This window comes from Pristis pectinata, chromosome 27, assembly GCF_009764475.1.
Source record: "Pristis pectinata isolate sPriPec2 chromosome 27, sPriPec2.1.pri, whole genome shotgun sequence".
Taxonomy (NCBI): Eukaryota; Metazoa; Chordata; class Chondrichthyes; order Rhinopristiformes; family Pristidae; genus Pristis; species Pristis pectinata.
The window spans coordinates 2084786-2096928 of record NC_067431.1 but is presented as its reverse complement, the minus strand read 5'-3'; the positions used below and the strand labels follow the sequence as shown (position 1 = coordinate 2096928).

The 12143-nt window shown below is 44.6% G+C and overlaps 1 protein-coding gene across 6 annotated transcripts in view; it reads right to left on the bottom strand.

The window, feature by feature from the left end:
* arhgap32b (Rho GTPase activating protein 32b) overlaps positions 1-12143 on the bottom strand; it is a 389535-nt gene that overhangs the window by 79934 nt on the left and 297458 nt on the right. For all 6 annotated transcript variants that reach the window (XM_052039785.1, XM_052039788.1, XM_052039787.1 and 3 more), the window contains one exon: positions 9811-9892. In XM_052039785.1, coding sequence (XP_051895745.1) covers positions 9811-9892 — 82 coding nt within the window. The remainder of the gene's footprint in view (positions 1-9810; positions 9893-12143) is intronic.

Sequence of the window (12143 nt, the reverse complement as noted above, 5' to 3'; positions counted from 1 at the left end):
TAGATAGTTTTTAGGCAAGGTTTAAAGGTCGGCACAACATTGTGGGCCGAAGGGCCTGTATTGTGCTGTACTTTCTATGATTCTATGAAATCAAGCAGCCAGGGTTTAAGGCTAGTCAAGACTAGAAGAGGAAGTAATTGTGACTCAGTAACAATTCGAATGTCAGAATGACCGATTTGGCTATAAACCACAATAGCATCACAATATCGCAAGACTTTGGTATTAGTGAGGAGGCGGCTTGGGGTGATTGTGCGTTCATTCTGAAATGTTGTGATAGTTTAGTCATTCTGAGACAACAATCTGGCTCGCGGCACCTTGTGCAGACTCAGTTCCAGTACAAGTTTTTAACTGGATTGTTCAGGTGGTCTGTACCTAGTCAGGATGGGTTAGCAAACCACCACTCCTCCAGAACAATGTGAAGGAATGTGGAAAGGGCTTTGCCTTCTTAGTACTGTGCCAAAACACCTCCTCACTAAAACCCAAGTCTATTCTGTCTGCTCCATGCCATCCCCACATAGCGATCCACCTATGAAGAGGTCGTGTCTCAGCATGCTGCATGTGACAGCTGCTACTGGCTCTCTGCTCAGAGATGAGCTCCCAAATGGAAAGCTTCGTGTTTGTGCTGCTATACGTTTTGGCTCTCAGACACATACTTAACATTCTTTGGAATGATTTTTAAGCAGCACATTCTTTAACTCTTCGAAGGCTTAAGCTTCCAACAGATTATTCAAACATACATTTCCAAATTTACTGCCCCGTTCCAAGTATAATTAGTGGCTGGGGCGTTAACAGCCCATTCAGCTCACTATCCTAATGACGCCCTTCATAATGTAAAGATCTCCACAGTGAACTCCTTTGTCTTCTCTTTTCAAAAAAATCATCAGCCTGTTCAATTCTTCTTCATAATTACAAGGATTGTATTCTCAGTACTGTGATCATTCTTATGGACACATGAATCAGGAAGAGAAGGTTACACGTACCTTCAAGCCTGATCCACCATTTAGTAAGATCACAGCCATAATGACTGCAAACTCAAATCGGCAATCCTGCCTACCAGTGGCAAGCTTTCAAGTCTATTACACATGTATCAACCTGTGCCTTAAGAATTTTCAAGACTTCACTTCAATTGCCAATTGAAGAGATTCTTCTGAGAGAAAATAATTCAGCTGTGATGTTGCTGCAAGTTTTCCCATTGTACCTGTACTTCACCGTAGTTCTGCATATGTCAATAAACTCGACTTGATTTGACCTCATCTCTATCAAAAACAAGCGACCCCTTACTTTTAAACAATGGCCCCCAGTTCTAGATTCTCCCACAAGAGGAAACATCCTTTTCACATCCATCCAATCAAGAGCCCCCAAGACCCTGTTTGTATATGGACCATGAGCTTTTACCTTCCATAATAACGTCTGATGTGGCACTTGATCAAATGCCTTCTGGAAATCGAAGCAAGCACATCTTTCTCCACACCACGACTTACTTCTTTAAAGAACTCCAATGCATTGGTCAAACATGATTTCCTGTTCACAAAATCACGTTGACTCTGCCTGATCACGTTGAATTTTTCCTTAGTGCCCTGCTATGATAGCCGTAATAATAGCGTCTGACATTTTCTCTACGACGGACAAACTAACTGGCATGTAGCTTCCTGCACAATTTCTACAGCCTTTATATCCTGTCTGTAATTTGGAGACCAAAACTGTGCCCAGTTCTTTGAGTGCACCATCAGGATCCATATGTTGAACAGGATTTCTCTTTTTATGAATTCTATTTCTGTGGAAATAATTGCTCGAGGTTTAATTCAATTTGTTTTATAACTTTAGGGTACGTTGCTCTTTTTAATATTTTGTGTCCCAGTGGCCCGATCCTTTTGCACCTTTATCCTATTTGCTCTTGTTTTCCAAGGAGCACATGGTTGCCTTATTCCTCTGAAAGTAAAGACGGCACCAGCTCACACTCCTATGGAATTAATTTGCTATTTACAGACACATTCTGCAATTGTTCAAATCTATTAGCATTTCTCAGTCTGCTTTAGTATTGTTGACTCCAAAATAATGTTGTCCATCAAACTATATCATTTTAATCCAAATTATTTATGCAAGTGAGCATCGACAATGTTGCCTGCGGAAGACCACTTGCCGGCTTCCACAGACTCAGTAACTGCCTTTAAGTCAGGTTTCTGTTTTGTAGTCAGGTTGGCATCTATTCTGCTAATTGTCCCAACTGCAATTGTTTGTTCTTAATTTTGAGTCTTAAGTCACCCACTGCTTTCTGAAATTCCTTGACCTCATGAATAGAGCATCAACTAAAATTTAAGCAGGAAGAATCCCTGGCACCTTACCAACTTAGTTAGGAAATAGGCTGAATAGTAGGAGACAAAGTGGGCAGATAATGGCACCCTAATTGACAGGATATGACAACCGATGTAACAGAAGAAAATGTCTGTGGTTTCAACTATTCACAATATTATTTTAATCATAGACGACGGGACAGAGAGCCACGTATTATGGTTTGTGCAAGATGAAAGGAAAGGCTGCACAATGGACTTTGCAGGTGGAAGTACAAAATTAAAAGCATGAAAGTGACGTGTAAAACTGTTACAAATTGATTCCAATGTCGGCAAATGTGAGGCCACCCATCTTTAACCTAACAAGAATAGAAAATACAATTAATTGAATAAACTGTGGAGGTCTCAAAGACAGAAGTCCAAGTGCATGTGTCACTGAAATGTCATGTAGAAATTAATCAGAGAGGCTAATAAAATATTAACCTTCATACCCGGAGCTAGAACAAAAGAACTCTAGGAATGACATGCTGTCCTTGGAGGAATGCTGCTTCGAGGGGTACCTAGACAAATGGTCTGATTTAACAGAGGGATACCTTAGAAAGCTAAGAAAGTAATAAGACTTCAGAAGATGAAAGGGAACTGATAGGGCAGAAAGAGAGAAACCAGACCTGCCATACATTGAATCTTGGACTATACAGTCACCTATGCTGTCCTGATTTGGAAAGGGCAATCCCAAACTGCAAAATTCAAGTTGCAATTCCTCTATTGGTTCCTGGGAGGAGGTGCTGGTGGGGGAATGAGATCCCAGCAGCAGCTCTGCTGAGGGGAGCAGGATTCCTGACAAAGTGGTGGCTGTTCTGGTTGGGAAGCAGATCCTGCAGGGAGCTGCAAGGGGAGAGGAGTCCTGGGGGCAGCATCTCCAATAGTATCAGTGTTTGGAGGGGGTTAGGGCAGAGTGGGTTCAATATAAATGGGCTATTAAAGAGTGCAGGGAGAGAGAAATTACACAGTGAGATATTGAGAGATATACAGAGAGTGAGTGGTGAGTGGATTTAGACTGCATAAGACAGTGAAGCTTGTGTGGGTATAAGTGATCATCTTATTTCACAGGGACATTCCCAAAAATCCAGACCCAACCCATACTGAGCCATTGCAAGTTAACGTTTAAAATATTTAAGATATAGATATAAGACTGCTGGAATCTGGAGCAAAAAACACACTGCTGGAGGAACTCAGTGGGTTGTGCAGCATTTTTGCAGGCAAAGGGACGGTCACTTTTGTTCACTTCCTTCATCAGTGTGTTTTCTGCTTTAAAATATTTAACACTGACTTTACACAAAAGACCTGGAGGTGGCAGAGGATACTGGTGTGCATGTTTGTGCAAGCTGCCCCCTGTTTTCCCAATCTGCCCTTTGGTGGCAGTGAAGCAGAGACTCAGAAGATCAAGGCAATTAAGTGAATTTTATTTTTGAGTTTTTCTTCCCAACACACTCTGTTCACTACCTGAATATGGGGTGAAAATTGAGAACTACAATCCAAGTACCGTGTGTGTTTATAAATTTAGTGCTGTGGTGCTGCAGTTCTGTAACAATGATTCCTGAAGGCACGAACCAATCGACACTGAAATTATAGGTCAATCATCTTGCACATACAGCTGACTGAAAGTAAACCAACAGAACACATTCCTGCAGAAAAAGCTTCACCACTACAGATGTGCAAGGATCAAAACCTCAAAACTTCTAACTTTTCCACAGAATGTTCATCACAGTCAGAACCGACCACCTCATTCATCCATTTGCCCCCACCTACGTCCCATACGCAGGATTTCCAAGTCCATTTTAGCTAGCTTCTATAAGCAACTTGAGCAAAGACTGAAGAATTCACATCATGCCACACTTAGATGTCAGCGGGACTACGGTATAAGTTGTGGTTTACTATCGAGTGGTGATAAGATGATGAAATATCAAGTGCTATTTCAGATACAGCTGCCTTCTCCCTCAAGTACTTCATGTGCCTGTGCTGCCAACACTACTTACTGCCATAGTGATTCTGAGAATTAATGTTAATACACATGAAATTGCACCATAGTTTTAGTTCAGTGTTACAACACAGAATGTAGTGTTACTGCCATGATCATGTCTACCTGAGTAAGGCTGAGATGGCATTAGAAGGGCTGCAACACCTACTGACTGCACTTACGTTTTCCAAAAATGTATGTAAAGGGAAAAGCAGATCAAGTCAAACAATTAGTGACCGTACTCTGGGCAGTTCATTAAAAATGGAATCATGTTTTTCCACGAGATGAGCCACACCTTCACTACAGCACTGCAGACAGATCCTATCCCCATTTACTAAGGGGATGGGCAAGCATGTGCACCTCTTCATCTGCTCTCACTTCTGTTGTTCTTTGCTTACGACCCAATGCACTGAATTCACTGCACAGAGAAGCTCATTGTGAGCAATCTGAATTCCTGAGACAGGAGTTGATGGTGTGTACAACTACCAACCAGTACATGGGAAGAGAGAAGTACATTCCACCTCTCTGAGAAGGTTGCTGTTAGTACTACAGCCAGTTACTGGAAAGATAAAACGAAAAGATGAACACTATCCACATGGGGTGGGGTTTGCTGTCAAGAATGAGCTAATCTGGTGTTTTAGCAACCACCCATGTGAGTCGTGAATGTCTCATGAACCTCCAGCTCACTCTAAAGTGGAACCAGCAAGCTGCAATCATCAGAGTATTCGCATTGAGCCTGACAGCTCAGTTGAGGCCAAAAAGAACTTTTACCATAATCTTGGGAAAACTGTTCCACATCAAAGAGGGAAATAAACTGATCCTTCTGGGTGACATCAACATCTGGTCAGAAAGGATGCAAACCTCTGGAGAGGCACAAGTGCCAAAGGGGCCGTACCAAAAGTTACTTTCAACAAGGCTGTGCTCCAAGCATTTGGTCATGAGGGAGTCCTCCTCGCGACAAAATGCTTGGAGCAGAACCTTGTCATAACCAATAACCTGCTTCATCAGAAGTACAAGCATATGGCCTTATGACAACACTCCTGATCCCGATGTCGACACCTGTAGGATTAGATCTTTATCCAGGCTACAGGAACATCCACATCATTTGTGCCATGTCAGCTTGGGACCAAAACAATGGAGACAACATAAATGCTGCCACAAGAAGGTCAATGCTGAAGGTCTCAATGACCCCACAGAGAAAGACCTTCTCAGGCAGTACATCATAGACAACCCTACAACCCCACAACCCCAAACCATCAGGAGCCATGGATCGCCCACTGCCTCTTCCTCTATTGGTTGGGAGTTCCAGGATATAGACTCAGCAAAAGTAGAGGGCCAGTCAGTAGGGCACGTGACTTGGTGGTGCTGATCCCATGCACCTGTTGCCCCTGTCCTTGGTGGCAAAGGTCATGGGTTTTGGAGATGCTTTTGAGTGGTCTAGGTGAATAACTGCAGTGCAGTTTGTAAATGGTACACACTGCGATCGCTGGGATACAGGGAGTGAATAATTACGCTGGTAGATGGGATACCAATCAAGGAGGCTGCTTTACCTGGGATGGTGACGAGCTTCTAGACTTGTTGAAGCTGTGCTCATCCAGGCAAGTGGAGGGTATTCTATTACATGCTTGCCTTGTACCTTGTAGGTCGTGGAAAAGCTTTGGAGTGCATCAGGTGAGTCATTTGTCACTGCTGCTGATCTGCTCTCATGGCCACAGTATATATGTGGCTGGTTTAGGATATTGTTGGTGAAGGACATTGTGGTGGTAGTGCCATTGAATGGAAAGGGTAGGTGGTTAGACTGTCTTGTTGGAGATGGTCATTGCCTTGCACTTTGAGGCATGAATATTAATTGCCATTTATCAGCTGATACCTAGGAGATGTCTAGGTCTTTCTAGGTTCTTTTGTCAGGGATGGATGGGTTCATTTGCTGAGGAGTTGCAAGTGGAATTGAACATTGTGCAATCATCAGTGAATATCCCTACTTCTGACGTTGTGATGGAAGGAAAATAATGGATGAAGTAGCTGAAGATGGTTGTGACAAGGTCTGGAGCAGGGTGGTCCTGGAGAAACCCAAGTTGGGCACTGGTGAACAGGTTATTGGTGAGCAGGTGCTGCTTGACAGTACTTTTAACTACAACTTTCGTATTTGGCTGAGAGTAGATTGAGCAGTAACTAGGCAGACTGGATTTATCCTGCTTTTTGTGAACAGAATAATTCCGAGCAACTTTCCACAATGTTGGTAGATGCTGGTGTTGGCTTCCCAGGCAGTCCCCTGGGAGGAGGGCGACATGTTTCCAGTCTGGCTTTGTGAGGTATCTACTGATGTCAATGTAGAAACACTGGTGGGGAGGGAGTACTGATGGGGCAGGTAGGTGAGGTAATCTGCTTCTTCCACAGGCCTCGTGTGCTCCCAGTGCTTGGCCTTGAGGTTCCAATAGCATCCTGAATGCTCTGACTCCACTTTGTGTTATTATCCAGAAGTTCCCAGAGTCAGTTGCACTTCTTTAAGAAAGTGTTGAATACATCCTTGAATCCTTTCTTCTCTCTGCCTGGGAATCCCCTTCCCATGGTGCTCAGAGTAGAATGCTTGTTTAAGGAGTTAGGTGTTGGGCATGTGAACAACGTCGCCTGCTCAACGTCGCTGCTGGAGTGTAACCAGGGCCTTAGCGTTGCCTATTTTAGCTTTGGAGAGGGCACCGATGTTGGTTTGTTTACCTTTCCAGTCCCTTGAGGTGTCTGCTGGAGGTAACGCAGGTCTCAGACACATGTAGAAGCACAGGGATTACCGCTGCCCAGAAGACCATGGGTTTTGTGCCAGATCAGAGTTCTCGATCTTCAAACACCCTTTTTTTTGTTGATCAACCGAAGACTGCATTGTTGCATTGAAGCCAAAGGTGGGCATGCTATGTTGGCACCAGAAGTGGGGTGACACTTGCGGGCTGCCCCCAGAACACACTACACAAAAGATGCATTTCACTGTGTGTTTCGATGTACATGTGACTAATAAAGATATCTTATTTCATCATCAATGTTTGCCTTTGTCAAGAAATGGCTTGCAAGATATGGGAAGTGGTCTATACTTTCCAGGGTCTTGTCGAGAACCTTTATTGTCGGAGAATACTGTAGTGCAGCAAGGGCAGGTTGGTAGAAGACCTTTGTCTTGTGGATGCTGAGTGCAAGGTCCATCCTCTTGTAATCTTCAGTGAATGACTTAATGATGACAGGGAGTTCAGCTTCTGAGCACACAAACACAAGCAACATCTCCATGCTGTAGCTTGATTCTGGAGTGTAGTCACTATTAATTTCCCAGCAATGACCACAGTTGAGAAATCTCTGGGCTGGGAAGAAATGCGCAGCCAGACAAAGGGAGGCCTTTGTCTGGCTGCGCAGTTCCCATCACATCCAACAGGAAGTGATGAAAAAGACCATGAGATCCAGGTGGTCTGCCCATACCTAGAGCAGGCGCTGCCAGCCAACAACAGCCCTCCCAGGCAGCCACTGCCCTTGCCTTGGTTGTTCACACTGAGCCACAAGCAATGAAATCATCATTTCTTTGCTGCAGGAGCACCAAGCTCCCAGTGGAGCAGTGCACAGCTTGAGCTGATGCCTTTTATAAAATATAGAAGCATACATTTTGTGAGTGTTCACACTCCAGGATAGAGTGCTGCATGACCAAGAGCGCAGCAGTGAATCAGCAGAAATATCCTAATGGGGGTACTAGAATGCTTCATAAAATTTGGAGATGACATGTACCTAATTCTACTTACAACTACAAAGAAACCTAAGATGAGGGGTTAATTTAAATGTTGACAAGATGATATCAGTGAGTCAAACAATAAATCCTTCAGTTTGTCAGAGCATCGGGACCAGAGTGATACACCAGGGAAGTAGGCATAACAGCACCTTCAACAGTGCAGCACAGAAGGATAACCTGAGAACTTGTGGCTCTTCTACACTGTTAGTCTAGTTGGCATTCCAAGCCTACACCGGTAACGCTCCCCAACTCTTTCTCCGCAACACTGACTACTGCATTGGGGCCACTTCCTGCACCTGTGCTGAGCTCCTCAATTTCATCAACTTTGCCTCCAACTTCCACCCTGCCCTCAAATTTACTTTGTCCATCTCTGACACCTCTCCCCCCTTTCTGGATCTCTCTGTCTCCATCTCCGGAGACAGATTAACCACAGACATCTTTTACAAACCCACTCACTCCCGCATCTCTTGACGACACCTCTTCCCACCCTGTCACTGGCAAGGATGCCATCCCCTCCTCCCAGTTCCTCCGCCTCATCCGTTCCCATGATGAGGCTTTCCATTCCAGGACATCCGAGATGTCCTGTTTTTTCAGTAAACGGGGTTTCCCTTCCACCACCATAAATGCAGCCCTCACCCACATCCCCTCCATTTCCCACACGTCTGCCCTCAATCCCATCCCCCCTGCCCCCGACAGAAGAGGGACAGGGTTCCCCTTGTCCTCACCTGCCACCCCATGAGCCTCCGCATCCAACTCATCATTCTCTGCAACTTCCACCACCTTCAACAGGATCCCAGCACCAGGCAACGCCACCCCCCCCGCCCCACCCCCAACAGGGATCGTGCTCTCTTATTGCACTTATCCCTGTGACCGCACTAAGTGCCACACCTGTCCCTACACCTACTGCCTCATCACCATTCAGGGCCCTAGACAGTCCTTCCAGGTGAGGCAGCACTTCACCTGTGAATCCGAGGGTGTCATTCATTGCATCTGGTACAGGCTCCTCTACATCGGTTAGACCCGATGCAGATTGGATGACCGCTTCATCGAGCACCTTTGCCACCCACCTACCTTCCCCCCTCACCTGGAATCACCTGTCAGCCTGTGCTCCTCTCCCTCCCCCGACTTTCTTATTCTGGCTTCTATCCTCTTCCTTCCCAGTCCTGATGAAGGGTCTTGACCTGAAACATCCACTGTTTATTTCCCTCCATGGATGCTGCCTGACCTGCTGAGTTCTTCCAGCATTTTGTGTGTGTTGCCCCAGATACCAGCCCCTGCAGAATCTCCTGTCTGCGTAACAAAATATGTTGGGTATCTGTGGGTTGATGGGTAAAATTTGTTCAGCAGTGTGAGAATGCCACTTGTACCATTGATACATCCCTCAGATGTCCTCAGAAATGAGCATACACCCTGATAGTTGATGTCAAGGTACACAGAGATGCTCCATGTGCTTTTTTTCCCTAGTTTTATCTATTGCAGTTTTATGTGAAAATACAAAATATTTTGTGTTCATTAGACTTTGCCCTCCAAATATTGTAGTTGAAGGATTCTTTTATAACTCTAGTGCAACAAGGCAATTTACCATGAAATATGTTGGGCATATTAATATTTTAGAGAAAGACATTGATGGGTATTATTGCTACTCACACCTTTCTGTGGCAATATCTCAGCATCGAATAATTCCAATACCCATATTAATCAGCACTGGCCTCGCAGTGGCACAGTGGGTACCAGATAAAGGACTACTGTACCTGGCTTTGGCATTGCACTCGTCACAGAATGAGGAACTTTGTCATTAATGAGCTCCACACACTCACTGGGAAAGAATCCAACCTGCAGGTCAAAGATATAAATAAGATATTTTAAATCCCACTGCTAAGAAACACATTTAAATTTCCAAGGAGCTTACAAACATTGCTGAATCAAAAACATTGCTTTTTTTCTTATTAGATTAAAAATGGATGGAATCTGAAAATGAGATATTGTTTGAATATAAACCACTAGGAACTTTAAATGCTGGGAATAGTGAGGGGGTTAGGCACTATTCCCTAGAATGAGAGAGTTAACGTTTCCAGTCAATGACACTTCATCAGATCTACTGATAATCCACAGCCTTTTCTGTCTTTGTTTCACAGTTCCAGGATCTGCAGTTTTTAGCTTTCCTATAGTCTCAAGCCATAGGGTCCAACAAGGGATGATCAAACTCAGACTAAAATACGGATGGGTTTGCCTAGGGCTTGGTCAGCAAGTTAGTAACTGGTCTGTGCTGAGCAGCGAACGTGTTGTTCATGGGCACAGGACTGGTAAGTTCAGGTGTGCACAAGGTGTGAGCTGTTGTGTGCCCTCCCTCTGCATGTTTCATGGAGCAGTGGTAGGGGAATGAAGCCCTGGTGAGGAGATGAAGTTCTCTAATGGGGCAGTGGGTAGAGGGGAAAGCTGGATCAGCTCAGCAGGTCAGTGGTGGGTCGCAGAGAAAGAAGTGGCAGGTAGGCTGCCTGAAGAAAAGCTTGGCAAGTACCTGACTGATTGAGGCTGTTCTCCTTTAGGGTGTGCAGAAGCAGGCACCAGTGGTGTGGTCACAACTGGTGCCAATTAAAAGCCCAGACAGAAGCCCAAAAGCAGCGGAGGAGTCCAACTGCACAGGTTCAAGATTTTCTACCTTTTAGTATGTCAAATGTACAGAGCAAACACAACAAAAAAATGTGGACCATGCTACTCGCAAGGGGTTGCTAGTATTCAATATCATTTACTTTGTCAGTGAAACTGGATGATAAAAAACAAAAACATGACGCTTTGCAATTAAACATCTGGGTATTAAAATTCTGTTTATAGATATCTACTGTTTCCAAAGGCTTAAATATTTGATTTTCATAGCAGCATAATTCAAAGATAGAGAAGTGGCAATCTGAGCAGTAGACAGCTGTGTCAGAGCACAGGAAATCAATCAGCTGTGCAGCCTGGATACCAAGCACACACTCAGCCCACTTGTACCCCCACCCACCCAGTGGCACTGATTTCTCAACCACCTCATGTAACAAACCCAGCATCAGAATGGCTCCCCTGAGAAACAAGTCAAGATAGTACGATGTTTATGTCCTCAATCTGACCTTGAGCAAACTGCAAATGTTTACAGCAATCCTAATTGAAACCCTGTATGCATTACACACATTTATTAAACTGCGATTCCTCACTGTTAAATCCCACTTTGTAAAAGCCACTCTATTGTTTTAGAGACCGTGTATAGTTATACAAATTCTGTTTTATATTTAGCGTTTCTCTCTGAAGCACAGTCAACTGGAGACTGCGGTAAAGAGATAGACAAATGTTTAAGTGTTTTCAGTAGTGCTGGTTGATGGAGGAATGTTGGCCAGATCCTTGTGTTCTTCTGCTAATAGTGCCAATGAATCTTTTAAATCCATCAAAGCAGCCAGATAGAGCTTCAGTTCACATCTCAGTGACAGGCAGCAACTCCTTCAGTATCACACTGTCAGCTACGTTCTGCAGACCATGTTGTTTGCATGCCTAACATCCAGACTCCTGAAACAGACACTCTATTTCAAGCTCTGTTGTAGGAAGAGATTACCAGGCAGAGAGAGAAAAAGTTTCGTGGATGTGCTCAAAACTTCCTCGAAGCAGTGCAGCATCCCCACTGACCCCTAGGAACCTCTGGCTGATGTGGGGATGCAGCAATTGGCATGGTACTGAGAAACTGGAGGCCATGTATTGAGAGCACAGAGAGGCAGAAGGAGTAGACCACCTCAGAAACTACCCACCCACCCCATCAGACAACCCGTGCCCATCTCTGGAAAAGTCTGTGGTTGCCACACTGGCCCCATCAATTACCTCTGAATCCATAACCAGAGTGGAAAGCAAGTCATCCTCAGTCCTGAGGGACTGCCTGAGAAGGTAGAGGATACTCTTGTGTCAGCCTCAGTTGTGTACAGAATCTGGGAGTGGAGCTTGAAGCAACAAGCATGTAGCCAAAAGTGAACTCTCAGAGTTCAGATAGACAATTTTCTTATTACAAATGGGAGGACTTATTTGACAAGGTCCTGTAGGGTAGTCTGCTCCAGAACATTAAGGA